This window comes from Aythya ferina (genome assembly GCF_964211825.1).
Source record: "Aythya ferina genome assembly, chromosome: Z".
Taxonomy (NCBI): domain Eukaryota; kingdom Metazoa; phylum Chordata; class Aves; order Anseriformes; family Anatidae; genus Aythya; species Aythya ferina.
Genome location: NC_140299.1, coordinates 52,406,060 through 52,431,655, shown reverse-complemented (window position 1 = coordinate 52,431,655; position 25,596 = coordinate 52,406,060). Strand labels below are relative to the sequence as shown.

At 47.2% G+C, this 25,596-nt stretch overlaps 1 protein-coding gene across 10 annotated transcripts in view; it reads right to left on the bottom strand.

Moving 5' to 3' along the window:
• LOC311426703 (PH and SEC7 domain-containing protein 3-like) overlaps positions 1-25,596 on the bottom strand; it is a 107,464-nt gene that overhangs the window by 41,300 nt on the left and 40,568 nt on the right. For 9 of the 10 annotated variants that reach the window (XM_084503253.1, XM_084503255.1, XM_084503249.1 and 6 more), the window contains 5 exons: positions 25,020-25,226; positions 24,836-24,916; positions 22,012-22,124; positions 19,363-19,421; positions 16,330-16,419 (listed from right to left, as the gene is read on the bottom strand). In XM_084503253.1, coding sequence (XP_084359379.1) covers positions 16,330-16,419; positions 19,363-19,421; positions 22,012-22,124; positions 24,836-24,916; positions 25,020-25,226 — 550 coding nt within the window. Of the gene's footprint in view, positions 1-4,055; positions 4,416-16,329; positions 16,420-19,362; positions 19,422-22,011; positions 22,125-24,835; positions 24,917-25,019; positions 25,227-25,596 lie in introns of those variants that run through there. The other variant, XM_084503250.1, reaches the window with a different exon arrangement.

Below are 25,596 nucleotides of genomic sequence, written 5' to 3'. Positions count from 1 at the left end.
GCACGCCTCCCATTCAGTTCAGCTCCCGTCCACCAGCTCTGCCCCCAGGACCGTGGCAGCCAGCCAGGCACCAGCCCAGCTCCCACCGTGCAGGATTTACTGGAGGGAGGACACACAACGTTAAGAGGCAGAGCCCTATAAAACAGATTAGGGAAGCCACAAATACCAGACATCACAGATGCCTGCACGCAGGTCTGATAGGTGTTGTACTCAGCATGCAGGTCCCTTGAACCAGCATGTCTCTGTGTCACAGCCTCCTCAGGCAGGAACGGAGCGGGATGCACTGCTATAAAACACCCTTGGTTTGCTGCTTACGCATCTACCCCGGAGGCTGACCCTCCCCTAGAGCTGTTACTTGCATTTAGATCCACATTACATTGCCATTTTCCATTCCCCACCCTCCCCCCAAAATTCAGATCTTGAAATTTTCTCCTCTCCCCATGCACGGATCTGTAACACCTGGCGAGGCAAGTATACGGGCTCTGAACACCAAGTGCCTGTAGCATCTTGCCAGCCTCAAAATCTGCTCACGCCCAGCGCCTTACCCCTCTTTCTCTTTCTGACAGGGGTGCAGCAAGGATGCCAGAGCAGTACCCCAGGAAGGCCATGGGTTAGTACGTGGCGTGGCACGTCTGCTGACACCTCTCTCAATTGCAAATTCCACTGGTTTGTACAACAAACATTCTTCTAACAAGCCGGCATACATTATTCATAAAACAGCACAGAGCTGTTCAGCAGCATATGGAACCGATGAATGTTGTTTTGGTGTGGGTGGAGATAGGGTTGATAGGAATGTTTTAGGGGGAAGGAAAAGAGATCATTTCACCCAGGGAATTTCAAGTGCGTCACCAACTGGAGGAGAACATTTCTAAGAGAAAACTCCTCTGTTAAAAAATCTGGTTTGTATGGAGAGAAGGGGGGGGTGGGGTGGAAGGGAAAAAAAAAAAGGAAGGAAAGATTGTGCCAGATACATCATCGTCACAAAACAGAAAAGGGTGGTTAGCTGGGGCTCTCAAGAGCCAAGAAATTAATGCCACACAAGAAATGCTTCCTCTGTAATCTTGATACATTGGGGTTGCTAGAAAGATTTGTTCTGTACTTGCTGGAGTGTTTCATCAATGTTACTGGTAAAGGCAGCACACTGAATTATTAAGAGTGAACAGAGAAAAAGGCTAGAGAAGTGTTTCTTGATAGCGGAGCACCTGCACAGACTGTTTCAGAAACTGTTTTATTATCCTTGCGCATTTGCAGGCAGGACCTGTACAGGCACTATGCGATTCAGCCCATGGTTGCAGGGAAACAGTGCCTGTCGGGAGGAGAGACTGCTGAGCACGGCACATCGCACAGAAGATCCTGAGATCCTCCAACTCACCTTGCCTGCAGCCTGGGTTTGAGACTACCTTCCTGGGAATAATGGCACATCGATTCACAACATCCTTTTCACGGGTTCTCCTGCTGCCCTGAGACTGTGACGTCTGCCTGTAATACACCCAGGACGAATTACATAGTGGACCCTGTGCATACAGAAGTGTACGTGTGTCCACAGAAGCATTTCCTGATGTTTTCAAAGGAGGTGATGGCTCCCCGGGCTAACTTCTTTGACACGGGCAGCAGGTATATTCCATATGCAGGCACCATGTTGGTGCCTCGTTCACACCAGCTATAGCACAAGAGTACATAATACTCTCCAGATTAGCAAAACAGGCTGTGATGTGAGTGCAAAACACCCATGGAACGTGGCTCTGGGGCACAAATAGGTTAAACAGCGGAAGCAGTCACGGAAACAGGTCTTGAGCATTGTAGTCCTTTTGTATGGGGAACAGAACTTAAAAAATAAAGAGCCTAGAACTGAGGACATTTTGTGCGAGGTGATGTACAGGCACGCACACATGGGCTTCACTGATGAAAAGACATCCTATGCCATGCTACACAGTGGCAATAACTTCTAGATTTTCAGGTGTCTTCCACCGAGACAGCGGCACTGAAGAGCCAAAACTCAAGCATAAACCAGATCTCTAAATCATAGATGGTCAGATAAGGAACAGAAGAGGGAACAGACATATGGAAAGAATGGGGCTGCCTCAAATCACACGTCTCTAATCAATGGTAGAGCCAAAAATACAAATCTCATCCAAAATCCTGTCTACAAGAAAAGTTACAGGCCACGCTGGGGACAAAAGGGGGAAATAGGCAAGAGGAATACACAGCCCATGCAGGCTTCTAGTCTTAGCTGGGCAGGTACCACTGATGGGCACGTAAGGATCACCTCAGCCCTCCATAATATCCCCTTTACAGGTCCTATGTACTTGACAGATACAAATATCTTGCTACTAAACAAAGGTACAGCTCTATAAACAAAATCAAAGCTGAAGTACGCTTCCCAACTGCTTGAGCTAGGCAGGTGAGAAGTGGCTTTCTCCCTCACCACAACCCACTGCGCCCAGCACTCAGGGGGCAGAAATGGGAATCCCACAGAGGAACGAGCACAGAGCAATCATCGCTGCAGTAGCAGCTACGGGTGTCAGACATCACCCCTGGGAGTCCTGCTCTGAGGACATTACACCATGTGCACACAGTGGTCACAAAACCCAGGAGGGGGCACAGAGGTGCAGAGACTGTGTTTCACCCAAAGCCAAAAGACCCAAGTTTCTGCCACATGCGGAGACTTCATATGTGTGCATCCTCCCACCAAATACACCAGAATTTTTCACATGCCTAAGGTGAAATTGCTTACAAGAGCAGGGTCCTAAAGCACTTGTAAGATCCACCCCTCACTTTGGCATTTTCCAGAGTAGCAGTATCAAAGTAACAGACACCGCATCAGCTACAGCCCCAAAATAGTGGCCACACAATTCCTCTGCCACAGCCTTACCATTACATTATTTCCTAGTTATGGTGAAATTAAGCCCCCAAAATGGTAATTCCTAGAACTAGAGTGAATAAAATATTTATTTCTGCTTGCAGCACTCTGATGAAAGCTCTGCAGCTGAGACTCTGAAATAGCACACAACTTGTAATCTGGCACAGGGTGATCTGCTAAGAAGTACTGTGCAGCATAAGGACGTTTCCACCGTACCGAAGGAGGCTTCTCTCAGGACAGATACAGGATTTAGCCAAGGGACAGCACAGGTTGATCCATGTGTCTGCCTGCTTGTTTGTATGCAGGCAGACAAGACACGGTTGATTAAACGCCTTTGGCTGTTATTGTGAAATACTTCAGCTTCATTCAGCACACCTCAGCAAACGGTTTTATCTTCTAATCCCAAGGCAAAAATCAATTTGCAGCAGGAATGAAATTAGAGGAATTAGAGGTCACTGCATAAAGTTCATCTAATCCTTGGAAACACAGAGAGCTTTGGGAGGGAGACAGGTATTAAAGCTCTTGCCAGAGGTTCCCAGGTGCCTCTCAGGAGTGACGGAACGAGGGAAGATGCAATACTGCATGAAGTGGGGGCTGTCCACCTGGGAACCAAACTGCACCAGGCGAGGAAATGCTGAACGCAGCCACCGTAGCAGCTGGGCATAGCCCGTGCTACCGACTGTTAGACAAACAATAATGTATTCCCGTAAGCGCACAAGTGATGCGTCCCTAATAAATACTTGATGGCAATACTTAATCACGCAAGCAAGCGAGATGATGTTTTTATCTATCACCCACCTACTAAAACACCGAGCTGCAGAGAAAGAGCAAAAACTATTTTTTGCTGGGGAAAACAATTCCCATTAGAGGGATAACCCCAAGGACATTATTTGCAAACTCAGGCACCTTTCCTGGGAGCAGAGCTCCAATTAGCATTCTCACTAGCAAGTTTTCACTGTTTACTACTGCATCGAGCACAGTAAAAGGCATTCCTGTAAAACCTGATCGCTATCATACACACCAAACCTTTTCCACCTTCAGCCTCTCCTTAAGCCTAAAGATCTTTTCTGACTTGACAGCAACTCCGTGATCACTGCAGATTATCCGGAGCCCTTCATTCCTGCAGAGCATAATCTTTTCAGCATCATCACCTTCATTCTTAGCAGAGAGAAACACTGAATATTTAGCCATTTACCTTGCTTTCTTTAGTAGAGAACTCAGAGGAGTTGGAGATTTTCATAGATTTTGACCGATGGGACTGCCGCCAGAGAGATTCTTCTCGGGAGTATTTCACTGAACCTGTGGCTCTCACCCGGACTTTGCTGGTGCTCTGAACACTGTTAACTCCGATCATCTCCAAAAAGTGACGGTATGGGATGGGGGAGAAGAAAGCTAATGGCACTTCCCAATCCCCTGCAGAGGAATTGGAAAAGGTCAAGTCTGGAGAGCCCAGGCTCAAGCAATCAGTGTTTGCTTAAAACGCACTAGGCTGTTTCCTCCAGCATCTTCAGGCACACTGTTTGGAGCCAGCCTGATTGTTCCAGGCATTGCTCACGTCACTGGATAGGAAAAAAAAAAAAAAGGAAAAGAAAAAGAAGAGGACGACAGAAACTCCACCCCTGCTCCACTCCCCTCTCTAGCTTAGACGCCCCCTTCATACACACACCGACGGTGAGAGGCAGAGAGGAGGAGAGAAAGATGCTGGAACAAATGCCAGCAGATCAAGCAAGAGATTCATTTTCAGTTCACACGGCCACACTTCCCTGCCTGCAGTGGCCTGCCACGCTCATTACTGTCTGCAGTAACAAAGGACACCGTAAAGAGAGCCTTCAATCACCTGCCAGCTACAGGCTCCTGGGTGTTAGAAATACTGACGGGTTCCCAAAGCACTGGAGAAACAAGTGAAAGCCCACAACACCACAACAAAAGTTCTGGGAAGCACCCAAGCCCCACAGAGATGCCCGCTGTCCATCCTCAGAGAGATTCAGCAACTCAAGTGTTTAGCCAGAGCCCTCAGGGTGCCCTCCTGGGGTGAGGGAGCGGGCCACCACTCTCACACACTCGGAGGGGCTGGAGGGAAAGGGATGACTTTCACAAGGTGACCAGGGCAAGACTGTGAGCAAACAGACAGGGGCCAGTTCCCCCCCTTGGGGCTCCGGGGGACCACAACCACACCACCCTGCAAACAAATCGCATCCCCCAATTTCTGTGCTGCCTGGAGCTGCTCTCCCCCGCGCAGGGGGCGAGGGGAGGCCGGCGCCAATGGCAGCCGGATAAGTCAGCAGGGGTGGGTGCGCCGTGTAAGGGAGAAGAGAGATGTTTACCTCAACGTTGCAAAAGCACCATCATTTCTGGTTGCTGGAGACCCGGAGCGCTGCAGACTGAGCATCGCCATGGCAACATGCTACGGTGAGGGAGACCTACTATGCTCGGCGCCAGGCCGGGCCATGGCAGCGACGGCACATGCTGGGGCAGGTGGAGCAGCCCGTGCCAGTGCCAAGGCAGGAGGACACGAGGCAGACCTGGCCCTTGAACTCAGAAGAGGGAAGCAGGTTGCCTAAAGAAGCACGAGGAGCTGGGAGATTGAACGGCTTGGGGACCTTGGCCTGCCCCGTGCCGCCAGCCTGCAGGGCAAGGCCAGGCCAGCAGTAGGGTCACAAGCCGTGGGGACCCCATAGCCCCGTGTCCCGCTCCCATGTGGCACGTCACACCACATGCCCAGACCCCTCAGAGGAGGGGAAGCCCCCTTGAGACCCCCCCCACCCCTGACAGCCGTCTGGAGGGGCTCCAGCCCCATCCCACACCCCAGTCACATTTGGTGTCAGCAGAGCCACGCTGAGGCAGAGCCAGAGCTTGTTTAGCCCCTGTCATGTGTGCTGCAGCACCCAGGAGTAAACAAGAAGCAGATGAACCGAGTGGGCGTTTTCCCTACATACACCTGCCAAGCCTCTTGCAATCTGGGATTTACAGCCTCAGCGGACAAGTGACTAGACAGCCACGTTGTGCTCCGAGGTGCATTTCTGCTTGTGGAAAACACCGCTCCCCCCCTCCCCAGCACCTCTCAGCAGCCACCCTTTGCTTGCATTACCCCCAGGGATGCTGCAGACACCAGTCCTGCCCACAGACCACGATCGCTGCAGGCAATGCTGAAGGGCAACACTTCGTGAAGAGGGGAACAAGGAGCCCCACTGAGCCGGGTGCTGATTCCCCACAGATCCTGCCTCTGGCCAGCTTGACTACTGACTTCTTCCCACCTGGCCAAGAAGCAAAATGCATTCCTAACTCCGTGGCAGTCTTGCAAGCTCACCCCCGCCTCACGCGTTAGGATCAAATTGCAGGTGTGCTCCAGCCTCCGTACACAAACCTGACGTTGTCAGGGGATACCCGAAGGAACAGAAGGCCGCTCTGCTCTGGCAGCAATCAGCTGCGTGCTCGAAGCTATTTGCACCATTTCCCAGAAACCATTACTTAACCCAACTGAAATTATCCACTGCTAGTGGAAAAGCTTTTCAAAGAAAATATCATCTTAGTGGAAATTTTCATTGCAATCAAACAGCTCCAGATGAGCTAAGCAGCAGGTCCCGACAGGTGCTACGTAAATGGCCACAAATCACTCCCTAACCTACCAGCCCCCTGCCTAGGCAGATTATTCTTGCTCTCAGATTTATAAGGCCACCTCCCCAAGCACCCTCAACACATCCAAAATAATTATATTCTTTAAATACCACATACAGACCTAGGCCACCATGCATTATGCAGAGCAATTTCATTATTAAACACAAGCTATACCAAATCACAGCAACATTTCTCATTTCTCTTCCCTTACCCAGAACACAGTACCATCAACGCTGCCCCAGTGTCGCAGCTCACTATCTATCACCCTCCAAGCCAAGGTTAGCAGATCCCCAGGCAGGATGGGAACCTTAATTCACAAGGGATCGGGTCTAGTTCAGCTGTAACCAAGCAGCAGTTCAAAACATCCAGGGTGAGAGGTCACATCTTGTTCAATTTTATTCCCCCCCCAGCCAGAGCATGGAAAACACCTGTCAGCTCATGCTCTCCAATAAAGAAAACACCTTGAGATCATGCTTTATGAAGCCTTAAATGTCTTCAGCCCAGGGATTGTCTATTGCTCCACTGTCTCTAATTTTCATCTGTAAGTTATAACACAGTCTTGTAGTCCTGACTGAGCAAGTACATCTGTGTACACAGTGACTGCTCTTCCTCTTCAGAAAGACCACTTCTGAACATCAGAGAGGTTCCACCATTTTAGAAATTAACATGCATACAGGATTGATTTGTGTCTGTAACTGAGCAACAGAATTTCTGAGGGAGAAGGGAAGTGGGTTGTTGACAGAAAAGGGGACAGAAGGAATTTCTTTAACGAGGGGCTGATATGACTATGCAATACCGGAAAAAAAAAAAAAAAAAAAAAATCAAAGCCATCTGCACCCAGGGGAATCTCCAGCAGTGGCAAGAAGCCACGATCTTCCCCTTGATCAGAGGCCAGCAAAGAGGTAGTAGGAAAGGAGCAAGATGGAGATATTCAGCTGGCATTTAGTCGGAACAGTTCAGTAACACCACTAGGGTGACTGAAAGGATGGTGACCCTATTTATGGACACTTCCTACCAGCACCTCCAAGAGCAAACCATAAATCAGCAGGAGAATTTGAAACTTTAGGCCAAAGCAGATGAAGGGAGGGGGGAGCAGAGTATCTGCAGTTCTTTCCGTCTCACCGTTTCAAAGCTATCCAAAAGCTTTTCACCTGTCACAGGCAGTGGCAGAGTACATCACCCATACAGGTAACAGGCAGCCGTGCCAACTTCCTATGCAATAAGCTCCTTCCCATCTTTTCCTCCCACCAGGTTTCACTGACTCAGTCAGGGCCAAATACACCCAGTCCTCGCTTTGTCCTCCTAATGTTATTCAGCAAATAACAACAAAAGAAGAAAACCTGAGGAATTCAAAGTGAAATTCAATATTGGCTTTTAGCTACCAAACCCAAGGACCAAGTTATTGTGTCTGAAGAACTTCAATGTCCTCAGACAAAGCCACAAGAATCCATTAGTATCATTTAAGCCTGATCCCAGTGACAGCAATACCCCCAACAAAAGCTAACAAAATACATACACACATCAATTACCTAAAATGTACTCTCAAGAGCCAGTAATAACATATTTGTGCAGCACAGGAAAGCAGCAGTATTTAATACCACTATTAAATACTGTTGTTTGTTAAATAAACAGCATTAAATCTCTCATAAGATTGCTTTTCTTCTTCCTTCATCCCTGTTTTTTTCTTCTCCCCAAAACAGACTTGCAGTTAATTCTGCTGGATCAAATACTAATACATGATGGCTACAGAACTACAGCTCAACAACTGATCAACAGTGACATTATTGAACTGACATTACTGTGATATTAAGATAATGATTTCTGAGGTCTGCTAACCAGGGGGAGCTGACAACCAAGATTAAATCTTAATGTCTCCCAACGGCCATCCCTGTAAATAGCAGAAATACTAGAGCAATCACTTTGTTTCTACATACATAAGCAATCACATCTACAAGGAACCCTTACAGGGTAACAGCACGTTTTGTGTATGGTGGGAAAATGGCAGATATTGACAGGGAATTTCAAAATTAATCTCCAAATTAACCACCTAGCTTTTCCCAAGAGATACTCCTGTTCTCCACTGACCACAGTAGATCTTTATAGTGACGTTTATGGAGCTGCTGGGTTTTACCCCAATCTGAGTGAATTTACCAGCAAAAAAACACTCACTGATGTCCTCAAGAAAGAATTTTTTGCTTTCTTACGACTTACGTAGTAGTGCATACACCTTTGCTATAGATTCTGAAGGAATGCCTGGAGATTACTCTGATTTCTGTTACAATATGGAAAGTAATCCTTACAATGGAAGGCAGTTAAACTACTACAGCCTAGAAAGCTATCCCATTTCAACTAAGCTATTCAAACTGCAAGAGCATGTGCTTTTAGACCACTTCAACCATGAAGCAAAGCACATCAACTTACAGTACCAGGAAAATAGAAGCCTTGCTCCCAAGAGGTTAACTCAAGAAGGTAAAGTTTTACTCTATGTGAGAAGCAGGCCAAAAGCACATCTGTGATCAGCTGACTTGTAGTCACAGACACTAGTCTTTACAACTGACCTTTTACATCAGTAAATCACCAAAAAGCAAGCTGAGAGATAAAATCACATTGGCTGGTGGAAGACCAAATCAATCCTGCTATCTCTCTCTCTCCAGGATCCCTGCTGCATCTTGAGCCAAAAGAAATCTGTCCCAAGATGAAGTGCCCTGCTGAGAATGATGGGAGACTACAAGTTTAGTGAAAACAAGCTCCTGGATAAGAACAGTGGTGCAAAGGAACCACACCTCCTTTATCCTGATCAGCATTACAAGTGAAGAGATGCAGTTACCTAACTTGATTTTCCTTACAGCATATCCCTACACAGCTCAGTGTCACAGACTGCATTTCCTAGCTAAGCAGTATAGTCTCCAGAGGAAAAAAAAAAAAAAAAAAAAGTCTTCTCTTGCATCCTCCTTTTGGGAGCTACAGTCTATTGTAAATTGGGCTGGCAGAAACAAATGAAGCCATACAACAAGCGTCAACTATCAGAGACCACCAAGTTCCTTAAGTTAAAGCTAACAGATGTAGCTACACAAAAGAGCAGCATCCCAAGCAAATCCATAAAACCATGAAAAAACCCTACCGTCCTAAGTAGATGTGACGGAAACCCGCAGTGATGCAAATCAAACATGGTTGCAAAGCCAACAGACTCTCCCTGTCAGCTGCAAACAAACCATGCCTCTGTACCTGCAGCGAGCATGCTTACAGCCAACAACATTTAAATAAACCCTCCGCCACCCAGCACGCCCCCAGACATTGCATGAAAAGAAAAACAACCACCCCTTAATGCTTCCCTCTGATTCAGAGACAGCAAACACAACAATAGCAAAAAATAAAAAAATTAAAAAAAAATAATTGAGGCCATTGTGAGAGCCACAAAAGTTTGACGTGGGTGTTGCTGGCACTGGAAGGAGCAGCCCAAGGGGGGGTACATAGGCACAGCCTCTGGCATCCCTGTCCTCCACAAACGCATGTGGCTATGGAGGGGTGTCTGGCTGCCTTGCCCCAGCCGCAGGAGAAATCCAACGTAGTCCTCATGACGCCTGCCAAACACCATCTGTCAGCAGGGCAGGAAGGAGTCATCTTGGATTTGCCCTCTGTTTTCACCAGGATCTTACGAATACTTTGTCACACAAGGAAGCATGACCTCAGAAGGAAACTAAGTGCTCCATTTAACATTAAAAAAAATAATTATATATATACACACACACACATCAAAATTCAAGCAGCAACACGGTGCTCCTGCTTGAAAAGAAACAGTGTAACTGGGTCAGAGAGAGAGTAATCCAATGTCATTTTAAAAGTGAGATGACTAACAGGAGGCATGAGTACCAAAGATTTATATGGCAATAATTCCAAGACTGGTGGAAGTAATGTTTTCTCCCTTTCTTTTTCTTCCCTTTTTTTTTTTTTTTTTTTTAAATATGGTATAAATTATATTCCTACTCCTCCTTCTCTCGAGTTGCAGTACAGAACTAAAATTTCAAGCAGATCAGTGGGTGGAAGATCAAAGAATGTTTTTCAGAATTTGTTTTCTACCTACATGGAGGTGGGAGTAATATGTCATAGGGACCAAAATGTATGTGTGACATTGTATTAGAGATTTCCCAGCTCAAAAAGAGCCTAAAGCTCCTTCTTTAAGGTGGCAGAGAGCAGCACTGCTCAAGACCAGCATTCTGTACCCTTCACACTGACAGCACGAGGAACGGGAAGCTCTACACAGAGACATTCGTCCTCGGGAGCTGCTAAGCATTTTGGCTAAACCAGAGAGTAACTGACAGCCTTGGCCATCTGACAGGATGGAGAAGCTAAACATCATATGATTCACTTGCCTGATCAACTTGGACAATTCGCTACTGAGACTTTGCCTCCACAGATGAGAATTAACCCCCCAAATGCTCATTAGGAGCCTGGTATTAAGCCACATAACTGCAGCAGGTACTAATGGAAATTCTTAGCCGACCCTGCTTGGGTTTCACTCCTTGCTGACACAAAAGCCTGATGGGCTAGGCAAGATCTTCTGAGTAACTATCTGAATGCATAGAAATAAAAGGTTGGAGAAGGAAAAATAAGTCAGAGAAATGCAGGCAATGAAAGCAGAAACATGCCCGCCCTGAAACGCCTGCTTCCTAGCAAGATAAGCAATTCCCTGCACCACCCCTAGACCACTGAGAGGAATTATTATTCCTGGATCACCATCACACAATCTTACATTTAAGCCTTTTCAAGAGTTTCACTTCCCCTGCTCAGAGAAAGAAAGTCAGTGGAGAGCATTAGACTTTTGCTGTTATTTTATATTGCTTTCCTAGACTTAATACTTAGGCTTGTTTGACTTCAGAGAGTGCACAGATTTCAGATTTTTCTCTTTACATGAATTGAGCCAAATTCCCGGAACACAAGAAAAAAATAGATGTGTATGTCACCCAGGCAGGCAGGTGTCAGGACCTCTGTTACTAGCAGATCCCAGAGTAATGCACGCATCACCATAACCTGGCTTAATTCACAGTTCTGCATGGGCATGCTTTAGCTGGTTACTATCCCTGCAGAGGATAAGCTACAACATCCAGAATCATAAACCAAGGGAAATGAAGGTTACCACAGTAGAAAGGTCCTTACTGAGGATGGAGAAGACCGAAGGCAATCCGGGTGTTCCCTTCAGTCACTGTTACTGTGGCTCTTCAGTGACTGAAAGGGAAGTATGTTTTCACAAACAACTGTTAAAGACATGGATTAATGGTTTTATCCGGCATTCCCTGACTTTTAGACTGCTGGATTAGACTCAGTTGTTTCCTAGCAGCTGAAAGAGGCCTTCAGCAACAGATCCTTCATTTCAAACAGATAAGAAATGGCTGCCCCAGAAACACTATCCCAGCAGAAACATTTTAAAAAGGAAAAACTTCATCCTGGAGGTGAACCAAAGAGGTAAGGCCCGATTCCTGCCAAGCAGAATTCCAACTCTCCTAGCAGAGCACAGACATTTCATCCCCTCCGCCCCCCTGCTTTGCCCACAACTGCACCGTGCTCCAGCCATAAACGCTACCCTTCTGGGGCCCTTCTGGCACGCCACTACAAACTCCCTTCTCGGTGAATTCATCAGGCTCGCTTTTCCATTCAGCAATAGCAGGAAGGTGGAAAGTCCTTGCCGAAGAGCCTCAGATACAAAAGGACGAAGTGCAGAGACTACAGACGAGGGCAGTTACAGCGTACACAGCAGTCTGGTAAGTGTGACTTCTTCTGGGTAAATAAGAGGGGAGAAAAAAGTTAGCTACCTGACATTCAACCCCCTTCTCTCCACGAGACACCTGAAATGATGGGAACGGCTCAAGAATGAAAAATAAAATAAAAAGAGAAATAAAAGAGATCAACTCTTTTAATGAAGTGTTTGCTTTGGAGGGCTTTTTGGGGACGGGAGATGAGGAGCAGGGGAGAAGGTGAAATAGGAGACAAAGGCAGTGGCAAAAAAAAAATAATAATACAACAATCATTGATTAAAGTGCAAGGAACTGACAGCAAAATGAGATAAACTCTACCTTGCAGCTTCTATAGGAAATTGCATATCCCAGGAGTCCTGATCAAGAATTCAAATCATTTAGGAAATTAAGGGGGACTGGCTCTTCAGGAGAGTTCGGCAGCAGCAACTCCCACTTAATTTGGTCACTTCATTACAGCACTTCTCCGGGAGACAGAGCAGATCTGTCATGCAGGAATGGAGTCTTATCTCCACAGCAGCCCCTCCTGGGACAGCTCTAGCAAAGTCACTGCAGAGCACCCCAGCTCCCTCAGGCTGGTGAGGCTGCCTGACACCACGCTGGTGCAGAGCCATCACCTTCCACCTGAAGGCACAGATCTGGGCACACCTCACACCCGGTGCTCACGCTGGGGGGCAATGCAGCCACCAGTCAGCACAAGAGAGCACAGCCAAAAGTAGATGCTTTTCAAGCCAATCTCATGAAGCCCAACATTGAAGGCGACAATGCCTATGTAACAGACTACCATCAGTGGAGATAGTATGGCAACACCAGATTAAAGCTCACAGGCCTTGGCACTCCTTCCAAGGCTTCGACTCATCACAGTGAAGGGATCTGTGCAACAGACCAAAGCTGAAAGGAAAACATTGCTAGTAATTCAGGATTCACCTCGCACAGCTCGATACAATAGAAAACTATTTGCATGCTTGGAGTGTGACAGTTCAGAGTCAAAGGACAGGAGTTTCAAAAAGTTTTCTTGCCTTTGAAAAACTTCACTCTCAAGAACCTTAATCTGTCTGGATTCAACAGGCCTGAATCACCTTATACACCAGTCAGCCAAACAGAGATACCACTGATTTACACCGAAGAGAATCGCAGCTTGGGATGCTGGTTCTCACTTGCAAGGAGTTGTTCCAGTCTGAAGGCATATGGGAACTTTGGAGTAAGTATAAACTACCATTGTCAGGCCTGTATGCACTGACAGCACACAGTGGACATCAAGCCACTGTCTCCACTTCTGGTCTTTACTAGCAGTTGACAGCAGATGCGTGACAGACGGTCAAACCAGAGCTAAGATGGAATAAAAGGGAAGGTGCATATATCTGTGCATGTATCTGCCCGCCCAGCAAAGACCTGAATATATGCATACTGCAAGCAGATCCCATGGGGAGAGCCATGCTGTTAATCAGCTTGGCATATTTGCCGTTGTGGGTCCCAACTTTAAAAACAACCTCAGGTCTAACAGGAGGAGGGAGGAAGACAAAAAAAAAAAAAATAATAGATAAACCATCGTATAGATGAATGTACAAAATGAAACTCCTTTCACTATTAAAGAAAAGACAGAGGGACACAGAGCAAGTGATGTTGTATTAGCATTCCTCATTTCCCTTCTAGCCAGAATAAAATCCCTGTTCCCAAAGCACAGGGACACACAGAATCAAGGCCTGAACTACAAGGCCTTATGGTGTTCACCAAACTGCCCTTATTGCTGGGGTGAAAAAAAAACAAAAAACACAATACAACAGAGGTCTGGTTCCTTCACGCGAGTGGGAGGGGGGGAGCAATGAGATCCCACATCCAAAGTTTTCAGAGGCTGATTACAATTAGAATAGGCAACTGTCTCTCCTCACACGTTCATGTCTGCCCACTGAAAGTCTCTTTTCCTACCCAAACGAAATAAACACTCAAGGCTGCAGTGGAAGTAAGGGTAATAGGAGTGACTGAAGACATTTGACTTCTGCTTGTGTGTTTACTGTTCTGCATGTCTCAAGCGGGACTTGCAGCTCTGACTCTGTACTGAGCCACCTTGCTCTGTATTTGCTCTGTACTGAGCAAGTGTTACAGAGAGCTTCCCAAGTCCTGCATGAAGCACTTGTCTAAGATTTCCCCCCTTTTCTTTCAGTGCCAGCACTGCTCAGCTTTGCACAGGGGCTCGGCTATGTACAGCTGCAGAGTTTCATTCAGCGATGCAATGCCCACCTCAGTGCTACAAGGGGAACAGGGAAAGATGGAAGAGGCAGAAAAGCACAACTGCTTCCCAGCTACATCTACGCCACTCACCAGTGGGTGCTGAGCATCTCGCTCCCGCAGGGGCACACTGCCACCCTGTGGAAATGGTCCTTGCTCTCCCAGACAACTTCAGAAGGGCTGTGGGGAGTCAGCCTGCAGCCTCCTCACATCAGCTGTCCTGCTAATGCACCAGCGAGCCAAACGCGCTTCAGCACTGTGCTGAAGCAGGGCTCCGTGAATTAAATTTATTGACAGTAATGCAAATTTAATTTCTGCTAAATCTTGGTAATCACGTATCTAGTGTCAGGCTGGCTGCTGCGGGCACAGTAATGTAGCTACTGAAACGCACATTTACTGCCACTCGCTCGACTTCCCTCCGCTGGCGAATTAAAACAATGAGCAGCAGAACGTCTGCAAACCTTCAGACAAGCCATATGAAAGACCAGTGCTGGTTTCCACCTCTGTCCCCAGAGCATTAGGGTGGCACGCAGAAAAGGGCAGCGTGCCTCAAAGGAAGCAGGACACTGGCACCAGGTTTCTTCCAAAACATCCCGAGTCCCAGTCCCTGGCTTTCAGTGGGCTGGCAAAGGGCCAGGCAGTCTGAGCACTAGACTGAAGGTCAGCAATAAACACCAAGATTCAGCCCCGACTGTGTACTTCTGTCAGCATGAAAATAAACAGCAGGTGAGCACCAGTTGAGCACCTCTCCTCAGTACACTCAGAAGGTTATTTAAACACAGCCTGGAGACCTATTTATTCAATAAGGGCTGCAATTAGCCTGCAAATTAATCTCAACACATCTCTCTATGGCAGACTGAGAAATGAACTTCCTTGGGAAAAAAAGAATAAAATAAGTGATGCTGCTGACAGACGAGCACACTGCACCCACATTTTAAAAAGAAATACATTAAATCTAAAATCAAGGGGTTTGAGTTTACATTCCTAACTACTAAACTGAGGTGGGAGGGACTAACAAAAAGCTCCTGAAAAAGCTGGAGAAACTGAAGAAACTGCCAATAGTAGAAAAAAACTCTGCCACTTGTAATTGTGCAGGTGCATCTGCATTTCACAATAGGCCTGAAAAAAAAGAAAAAAACAAAACAGAACAGGAGGAACTCTTGATTTACTTCAGTAGGCTTTGGGTCAGATCTCAGATGCAGCAACCTCTCATTACTATTTCCATTACCAAAAAAATTACAATGTCTAGTATATGCGCTCCTCTCCTCATTCAAACAGACTGCTGTTTCATGCCAACAATCACACAAAAGAGAAACGAAACAGTCTCATTATTATTGACAATGAAACAAGATTTGTCCTGCTCAGCCTCTTTCACAGCTCTTCAGATTTAACTCCTGCCATAAACTTAATGAACAAAACCTGAAGCAAAGCAGTCTGTACCAGACAGCACACTGTAATCTGAAATTACATCTGCTCTAATATGAAAACCCCAAAGCACCTTTGATGAAAAAACACACGCCTTCCAGATATGCAGTTCAGGATTAGTCCTTACATATTCAATAGTCAGAACCAGCTGGCTGCCTTCTCTCTGATTGAATCAGGAGACAGAAGCCTGGGACTGCCTGACCACCCGACCTTACAGGACGTATGGCTCTGGAGATGATTCCACTGAAGTTTAGTCCTGCTAGTTCATGATGCACACTGTCCCAGCCTCATGCAAGTGAAGGCAGAGGGAAAACAACAGAATGAACACACTGTACGTATTGTATATGCTCTGGGAGGAGAAACGTGCCCACTGCTTTACAATTGAGATTCAAAAAATGCAAGCACGGCTTGAACCATCTCTCACTGAAACACATGTTCTGCAGTTCATTTTCTTACCTTCAACAGCCCTTTTGGGAAGTCTTTGCCATCGTTCATCCCCTGGAGGTTAGCAATGAACTCCTGGCAGGTCATCTTTTTCCCGATGTTCTGGAAAGGATGACAGAGAAACAAAGCATCACCTTCACGCTGCTTTTGGAAAGTACATAAGCAGTGTTACAGGTGAATTCCATCTCCCTGCTTTCATTCAAGCCCAAGGCAAGCAGTACTAAGAAGACATTCCCAAGATCACTCACAGGCAAGCATCCCTGTGTGAACACAGTTGGAAATGGTAAAGTGTACTTGGACTCCACATACTCATCTGAAAAAAAAAAAAAGTTGAATACTGGAGGATAATGAAGAGGGTGCTGATGAAGTTCACTGGAATGTGCATGGTGCCTTCCACCCCCATGTCTCCAAAGGCTCTACAAGGGAGAAAATCTGTACTTGATCCGCCTGTGGGGCATAGGGAAACAACCAAGACACTTTCCAGACCTTATCCTTATTCCTTCTAATCCTGCCCTCCACTAGTAGCAGCCTTGCAAGAGCAGGATGCTCAGGAGCCACCATCTTCTGATTCACAGACTCTGATTCTGCCTCCACACTTCCAGAGGATTCTTTTATCTCTCCTTCTGTGTAATTCACTGTCTCAAAGTTGCCCAACAGAGCTACAATCAGAAAGGGGATAGCTACATTCGTGTAGGACCCAAAACATTCTGTATTTCAAGGTTTGAGGCTGCCTTTAAATTGTTCTGGGATCCCACTGAGGGCTCAGAGAAGGTGTCTGTGCCAGGTCCCCCTGGTACCTCAGGTGCTAGAAACCCCAAGCCTTGCATGTGGGAAGCCATGCAAGTGAGTGGGCAGCAATGGTAACACCGAACTGGTGAAAAAAGGAGTCCAGAGAGAACTGAGGAAAGGGAAGCAGCCTGGAACTAACCATAAAACAAAAGCAAAGGGAAAACAGGGCTTTCTGATGACCAGAGTTATCTTTAGGGATGCCAGAGAGGAAAAGGTCTGGTAAGAGCATCCAATGGTCAGGGTATGCCGTGGCTGCAGGATGACACTGGGCTGTGAACTCCTCTGTTGGGTCAGAGCTAGCCACGGTGCGCCCGCGTACATACCATGCTGTGAGCCTCCACATGTAGCACAGTGTCCCCACAAGCCGCACAGCGCTTGCTCTCTCTGACTAATGAGGGCATGTTACATGGTACCTGCCTTGTTTCTGTGTGCAAAATGGACTGCTGGCTGTCCTCCTGGGGAAGCAGCCTTGTAGCTTGAAGCCCTCCTCCCTGCCTTGCCAGTAAAACATGAAGCATTCACAACCTACAGTGGAAGAGCTTTGTGTACAGGCAGAAGCAAAGTCCCAAGAAAGAGATGAGTCAATAATATAGGTTATTCAGTGTTGCAGATACATGATGGCTTGGGTTGCACTTCTACTCCTGTTTTGCAAAAAAAAGATGATCGGGGAAAGACGGAAAACCACCAAACCCTAACCATCAGCCTCATCTAGCCACAAAGACAGAACCCACAGCCCTTGGCCACCAAAGGACCAAAAGCAGGTTAGGACCTACCCACCAAAGGACCAAAGCTAACATCACCACACAGGTTGCAGAAGATGTGCCTTGCAGTCTAGAGATGCCTTGAACAGAGTTACCTCTCTAGCATGGCATCACAGCCCAAGAAATAACCTGCCTGCAGAGAAGTAAGCATGCATCTTCAAGACACAGCTAGCAAAAAGGATTTAGCTACCAAAAAAAAAAAAAAAAAAGAAATGCAGCAGGGCAGGGGCAAATAAAGGGGTAAGTAAGAGTTTGTCTACAAGAGTTAAGGGAGAGCATGGACTGAAGGCACAGCAGTTGCCCTACAGCCCTACATGCATGTGAGCTTACCATGAAACAAAAGCATCCGCACTTATCATTAGCTTGTCAGCAACAACCAGAGCTCAGTGCAGACAAGCCCTATGACTCATTTGTTTCCTGCTCCAGCAGAATCATGCTAAAGGATGGGTTGGAGCATTGTATCTTTGTTAGGGAACAGGCAATTAGTATATTTGTGCAAGGGGCTGCATTCCAAGTCAGAAATGCCCAACTTACCACCTACGTGGAAAAAATGCAAAGCAGTAAGAAGAAAACCAAAAAGTTACAGGAAATCCCAGAGAGAAGTGGCACACGTGCAGGAGCCTGGCAAACATTACAGCTCCACACAGGTAGCAACACATGAGTAATGGCTGCCAGCAGGATAAACCTCCGAAGTTACACGGTGCACCAGTCATTCTAACCCCAGCTACAAACCAACAGCAGTAACGAAGGGCCAGAGCCACATCCCTTACTCCAGTATCTCGGGGAAGGCCCAGACCACAAAGGAAAAAAAAAAGAAAAAGTCTTTACAACTCCCTTCCCCCTCCTGCTCCTACAATTTTCAGACAAAGATCTTCAATTAACGTCAGGTGGGCGTCAAAACCCCTGGGGAAGCAGGCAGAAGCCTGGGCTTCATTACCCGCAGCCACTGCAGAGCTGTGCCTGCCCCCAGGGATAAGCCTCCATGCCCTGCTGCCTGGCCCCGCATCCTTGCTGTGCATGGACAGAGAAAGCCCCAGGAATACCGTGCACAGCAGCCTATTGCACTGCAGGTGCTCAAATACATGTCCTAGGGCTGCTGGCACCCTGCTGCACCAGAGTGACTAAGAGGACTGGGACTGGAAAATTATCTCCCCCAGGCAGCCACAGGAGAGAGGCATGTACCGGGGGAATGCAGGGCTCCTGCTCAGGGCACCCACGCCCCTCCTCTGCTCTTTTTCCTCTGGGCACAGCCATCGTTACCTGGCTGAGCAGAACTCTGGTCCCACCAGATCTTCTCCCTGCAACAGGATACCTGCAAGCACCTCCTGCCCCTTGTATTCTGTGTATTGGAAAGGAGAATTCAATCCCAACCACAGTTCCCTCCCTGGCCAGGGTCACCTGCCATCACTGGGGAAAGGACGAGAAGCCCACCAGAAAGAAAGGGGGCTGAGGACTAGGAGCATCTTCGCACATAATGGCAAAACCCAAAACTCACGTGTCCATGCAGGTCAGTGTTCAGCAGCATCATGGCACACGTGAGGCAGTGAACTCCATCTGCAGAAAGGCATAACACGAGTCACATGCAAACCCAAGCCTGTACCTTTAAGAACAGCTGAAACGAAGCCTTGTAGCCTAATCGAGTCTGTTCTCCTAATGAGAATCTGTTTATCAAGAAATACACATAATTAAGTAAATGAACAGTGAGGTCATTCCACAGCTGCCAAGACAGAACAGCCTTTCTTTCATCTTTTAATGACTGTCAAAACTATCTTGCAGCACACATGGATGATGCAAACTAGACAGGAAACCACGCTGCCACCCTTTGCCTGCTAATGCCAGTACAGCTTGAATCAGCTCCCACTTTTTTAGGGCAGAAAGGGAAGAATAATACACGCACATTCTTGTATACGGTGCACATACAACACGATAGATAGCACGCTGTTTTTGTGGCCCCTTCCTCATTCAGGGCTCAGTTACACTAAATTTTGAAGAATTTCCCTCAGCTCTTCTGATAGCCTAGGCTTCGTGTTGGACAGTGAACAACCCATCAATGTCTAAAAAGGTCCTGTGGCAGAGGAACTCCACATGGAGCCAGAAGAAAAGGGGCTGCATTCCTCACTCCATCCCTAGAGTCACTGTGGTAGACCTGGGAAAGTCAGAGTAGACCAGTATTTGCAAAAGTGGCTATCACTTTAGTACTGTTTATTTTCCAGGCACCCCTTTTAAAACCCCAAGTGTAGCAGCTGAGCACAATCCAAACACAGGTGACAGTGCCCATGGTGCCATTTGTCACCTTGGAAAATTCAGTTTCTAAATGCCTTCATCCAGTTTGCAAACTTAAAGTGCTCTAAGAAAAATATTTTCTCCATTCTCCTGTTTGTAAACACCTGGTGATGTCTTCCTTTCTCTCACAAAGATACAGAATCATTTATAAGACATGGACACACTGCAGTGAGATGCAAGGAAAAACCTTTGTAGCCAGGTCAGGATTATGACCATGCACAGATCCCCACGTGGTGTAAAAGAGAAGAAATGGGGATGGGGATATATGCATCTTAAAAGTCAGCATGACTATCACAGGCTTAAATCTGTGAAAAATAAAGCCATTACAAAAAGACGTGCTGCAAGGTAAACACCATGTTTTCTTACAATGTTTGTAAGGCAACCAAGCAACGTGGCAGAACTCTAGCAGAGCATGGAATAAAAGCAGCACTATTATAATCGGTAACAGCATCAAGTCTGAAGCAGCTTGAATCTGGGACAGTGGTGCTCTAGTTCAGGTCTACACATTTCTCTAGAGCAGCCCGTCCTCCAAATCCCAAATACAATCGGAGAACTAAAAAAAAAAAGGAAATGTGAAAAGTGAAAACAGAAAAGCAAATGCAACCCTGGATTTCCACCAAAAGGAACTATCACCACATTTCTGCAGCGCACCACTTGACTACTGACAGTGGGAATCCAGCATCAAAATTATGTGAAATCCTAAGCAAGGGCTACAGGACTCACTTTAATTGAAATGCTTACTCACACTCTTAAGTGGAAATGTCCCTACTGCAACCTGGAATTCGAGTAAGGCAGCCAGATCAACATGGAAATCATTGTTTTAATCTAAAAACGACACACACCTATTCTACTTGACTGCCTGTGGCATCTTAAAACAAGAAAGGCATCAGGAAGGGGACAGATATGGTGTGGGAGCAGCTGACATCTCATTGCTACCTATTCCCTTCCCTGACAGGTCAGCCAGTAAAGCTGAACAGGCACAGAGAGGGCAAACGCCACCTCTCTGTCACAGGTTAATTACGAAGCAAGGGGCAAGAAGTGTGGTGGTTCCTCTGAACACAGCAGCTCCTCCCTACTTACACTAGAGACCAAAGGCTCGTCTGAGCCCGTGCGTATTTTCTTTCTTCTCCTCCTCCCTTTCTCAGCTTTCCCAGCGTGTGATCAGCCGGCACTGGAATCGCAGGGTCACATTCCTCTGCTGGCACGGGTGACTGAGTGCAGCAGCTATGCCAGCGGACAGCTCGTCCTCTTCTCGAATGCCAACTTCCTTGGGTTTGATCTCTGCGCTTGTTTGTTTCCCCCACCAACTTCCAAAATGACTGAAAACATTGGCACGGAGGCAGTACTCTCTGACTGATGTTAGTCAGTCAAGATGAAACTGTGCCAGGGTCTGGATACAGCACCCAAAATTCACCCCCACAACTGGCAAGAACTGGCATGTGCGTTGCCAGTGCACGCGGAGAGATGAGCACTGAGCTGAGTATGAGAAGCGAAGAGTGTCTTTGCCACATGAGATGCGATCGTTCCCATCTGTACACGTGCAGCTGGAGCACAGGTACCCACACACATGGGAAGTCAGCGAGACCAAAAACCACAACCAAACACGTTTAAATCTGGAGATGCTGAAACAAAGGATTTACACTGAGGAGGCCTAAAGACCTTGCCTGTGTGGGGATAAACACGATTTTTCACTGTCTTAACACAAATGTGTGTTGACAATGGGAAGGGTTTCCATGCTTGTGACAGGCAATCTCTGAAGCATGGCACAGCAATTACAGCATGTCACCACACAAGCTACCATACATACAAGGTGAGGATGAGGGAATAGGGAGACCAAAGACCTTATCAGAAGCAAAGTTACCTTGAGAAGAAATGGTGTTTGGGTTACACTGATAGTATCTGCTGGAAAAGTGGACTAAAACTCTCTCTCGTTCCTGAGTTTCTCCAATAAGTGAAAAGGCTTTAAAGAAACTCCTAAAAGAAGCGCAGAAAAAGGAGAAATTAAAATCATAAATCCCTTTTTCCTCTCACACGGTGTGTGTGGAGGGAGCATATACAGCTGCACAGCACAGCACAAATCTTAGCAGGAAATACATAAGCACACACCAGACATTTGGTTCCAAGAAGCCTGTCTAGGAAAGTGAACCATTATCCCACGGGCAGTTAACCCAAATACTACAGTAAATTAACCAGGAGGAGTTAAATTACTGGTCTCAACCGCAGAATATATGAGCTAATAAGCAGTTTTTCTGCTTGAAATAGCTGTTCCTAGTTTTCAGTATTTCTCATTTCTTCAGGGAGGGAGCTGGGACAGGTGCTGTCCATGCACAGCACACACTCAAGGTGTTCTCTTCCAGCTGTGCACATCCGAGCACATGCACTGGACACAGCAAGTGAGCCCATGCAAGGAGCAGGGACACGCCTTCATCCGCCTCTTAGCCACCCCACTATTCTCCCTGCTAGGAAAACTAGCCCTGCAGCCAGCTCTCACGAAGAGCTTCTCTCCTTCCCGAAATCCCCACATCCTGGAGCCAAGAGATGACCTCAACGGTATCAGCCTACACTCATTTGTCAAGATGCTTCTAAGAAAAGCTTGGAAACACAGACCTTCTGGGTCCAAAGCAAGAAGGCATTGCAAATGAGTGCCTAATAGACAAATTTTAAATACCCCATGAGACTGAAACAAACACCAGAGCTGAGAGGCGTGGAATATGCTGCTGGAACATTCGAGTCTATCTAGCCTGGAAGAATAACTATTAAATCTTTTTCTTTGATGTAAGGTCAGAGACAGACTGTACTTGCAGGGATCTCACACCCATACGGAGTGTGATCTGCCTGGTAATAACTTCATTTCACATGTACCGTATTGCAAATAACCGAACTCACAAGTAGATACAACCGAGTCTTTGCAGGGTTTCTCTTCCCCACCCTATTTCACGCCCTACTGGGAAATTTTGACAGCCAGCCCTCCCTCCAGCAGCAGCCCCTGCTCCTTCTGGTCACCACAGACCTCCAGCCTCTCCTTGTTGTCAGCACCGTGACCCACCTTGCAAGCACCCCTGGAGAGGGAGCCAGACGAACAGCATTTGCTCAATAAACAAGAGAGATGCACGAGTGAAGCCAGCCCACACGCAGAGCCAGGGCATGGGAGCAGAGCAGAGCAACGACTGCCTATCCATGTGCCCTGAGTCTCCACGGACTGCACCGCACCCTGCACAACAGCCTCACACCATCTGAAGGCAGCACAGGTCTGGGCTGCTGCCACAGGCTGTGGTACACTGATGCATCACAATCATTTAGCAACTCCAGCTCACCAGCAAGCCAGCAGCAGCGGGGCAGATACCTCTCACGTGCTGCAGATGGAGGGCAAGGCATCTTAAAAGTCAGCATGACTACCACAGGCTTCAATCTGTGAAAAAAGAGGATGCTTTGCCCTCAGCCTGTGCACCCAGCAGCCTCCGCAGTTTGGCTGGCAAGCGGTTGCTGACGAAGCCTCTGCAAGTCCCTTGAGTGCCTCAGTCCCGTACCAACCAGAGCATATTTTAGAGAAGGTCACGACTATTAATATTAACAGGAGATCTACAGGGAGAAGAGGCCTCCTAGAAATGCGAGGAGAAGTAATTAGGTGTTGGATTTCACAATTTAAAAGAGGGGTATATTTAGAATCGTGCTCCAGGGCTCCTAACACCCGGAACAAGGAGGCAGCATCCCCCACCCTGTGCTGGGCTGGTGCTGGAGCACCCAGCATCCAAGCGCTCCTTTAACCCTTCAGCAGGTGTCTCCCTGCTGCCCTCGGCATGCAGGGCTCATTGTCCTTTCCTCATGGACAGGGGCAGGGCTCTGCCACAGTTTCCTGCAGCTGACCCCCTGGAAATGCATTTGCAAGGGGACCAACAAGAGCCCACAGCCTTCCTGGTTTCATATCATTAGGAAAAATAATAACCCTTTCCAGTAGCCTGAGCCAGACGGTTTAAACTCACATTAAATCCCTCTCCCTTTCTGTCAGCATTTAATGGTCCAGCAACTGTGCCAACAGGCCACTGCTACACAAGTTTAGTGTTTTGCCTCCTAGAAAAACACTGAAAACAAACACCGTTAAGACCTAATTCCATTGTAAAAAGGAACAAAAATTGAAGGGGTGGGTTTTCAAACACCCACACTGGCAGCTACCGATCTCTCAAAGGCATTTTCCATGTGGAAGTTTTTGCTGTTCTGCACATTTTTAGGTGCCTCAGAGGGACACAGCGAGGGGAGCTGCCAAGCCACGTGAAATCCTGGCCCCTGCCTTGCACAGTGCAGCCAGGCAGAGAAAGCTTCAAAAGGCACCAGCCAAAAAGACAGTGAGTACTGGGCGGCTCAACCGCGAGCAACACCTTCGTTCTTCAGCTGCACCTGGCAGGCTGCAAGCTCCCCCTGTTCACTGACTTGTTTTTCTCCCTCTCCCCTGTGTCAAGGATCACATCTAAGCAAGTCCACCCAAAGATCTCTCCCTCCAGGAAATGCCACCACTCCAACAGAGCTACGCACAGCAGCACGCCAAGCTAAACAGAAGAGAAATGCTCCATCCCAGAACACGTCACTTCCCTCTCTTCACAATTTTAAGCTCCCACTGCTTCACCCAGGCCAACACAGCAAACAGACCTGCTACTAAAACAAGAGCATTGGGTTTCCAAAGAGGCACGTACCTGAGCGAGTAGTCCAGCGTCATGCCTGTAAAATCGAAAAACTTAAGGTATTCTTCGGCCACGAGCTTGCTGAACTCGTTGCTTTAAAGAAAGAAAAAAGAAAGAAAGGTGAGTTATTCAAGACTGAACTCTCCTGAGCCAGTAGTACGAACAACACAGCACAAGTCCCCATATCAGCACGTACTTTTTGCCCAAATGCTTCGCCACATCGGAGCGCTTGAATCTGTCCAGATGGTAGAGGCGTTTAGCCAGGCGCCTGGCTGCGTCCAAATTGCTGCTGCTGCCATTGCTGAGGTCGTAGCCAAGGGCTCCAGCAGCATCTTTCTCCTGAAGTTCATTGCTCCCCATGGCAGCACTGGAGTCTAGCACCGCATTCTGCAGGCCAGCATTGCTATGAGATGTAAGGAACATGAAAAGAAGTAAGAATGACAACATCACGGCTTCAAGAAGGATTTAATTCCTCTTAGAATAGAGGGCAATTAATGGTACAGAGGCAATATTACATGCTATAGCAAATGCCACCTAATTGAAGGAGCTGTGTATAACAGGAACATTTATTTAGCAGTCATCAGAGAATAAGAGAATTAAACAGAGACCCAAATATGGGTTTTCCAGCCCAGAAACACACTGTGCTCTGCACTCACCTCTTGAACAAGCTCTGTCCAAAACCCGTGCTCACCGCACAGACAGTTGCTTGCTACAGTCAACCTACAACTGCGCCTGACAATAACAACTTCTCATCTAATTTTTGTTGTAGTATT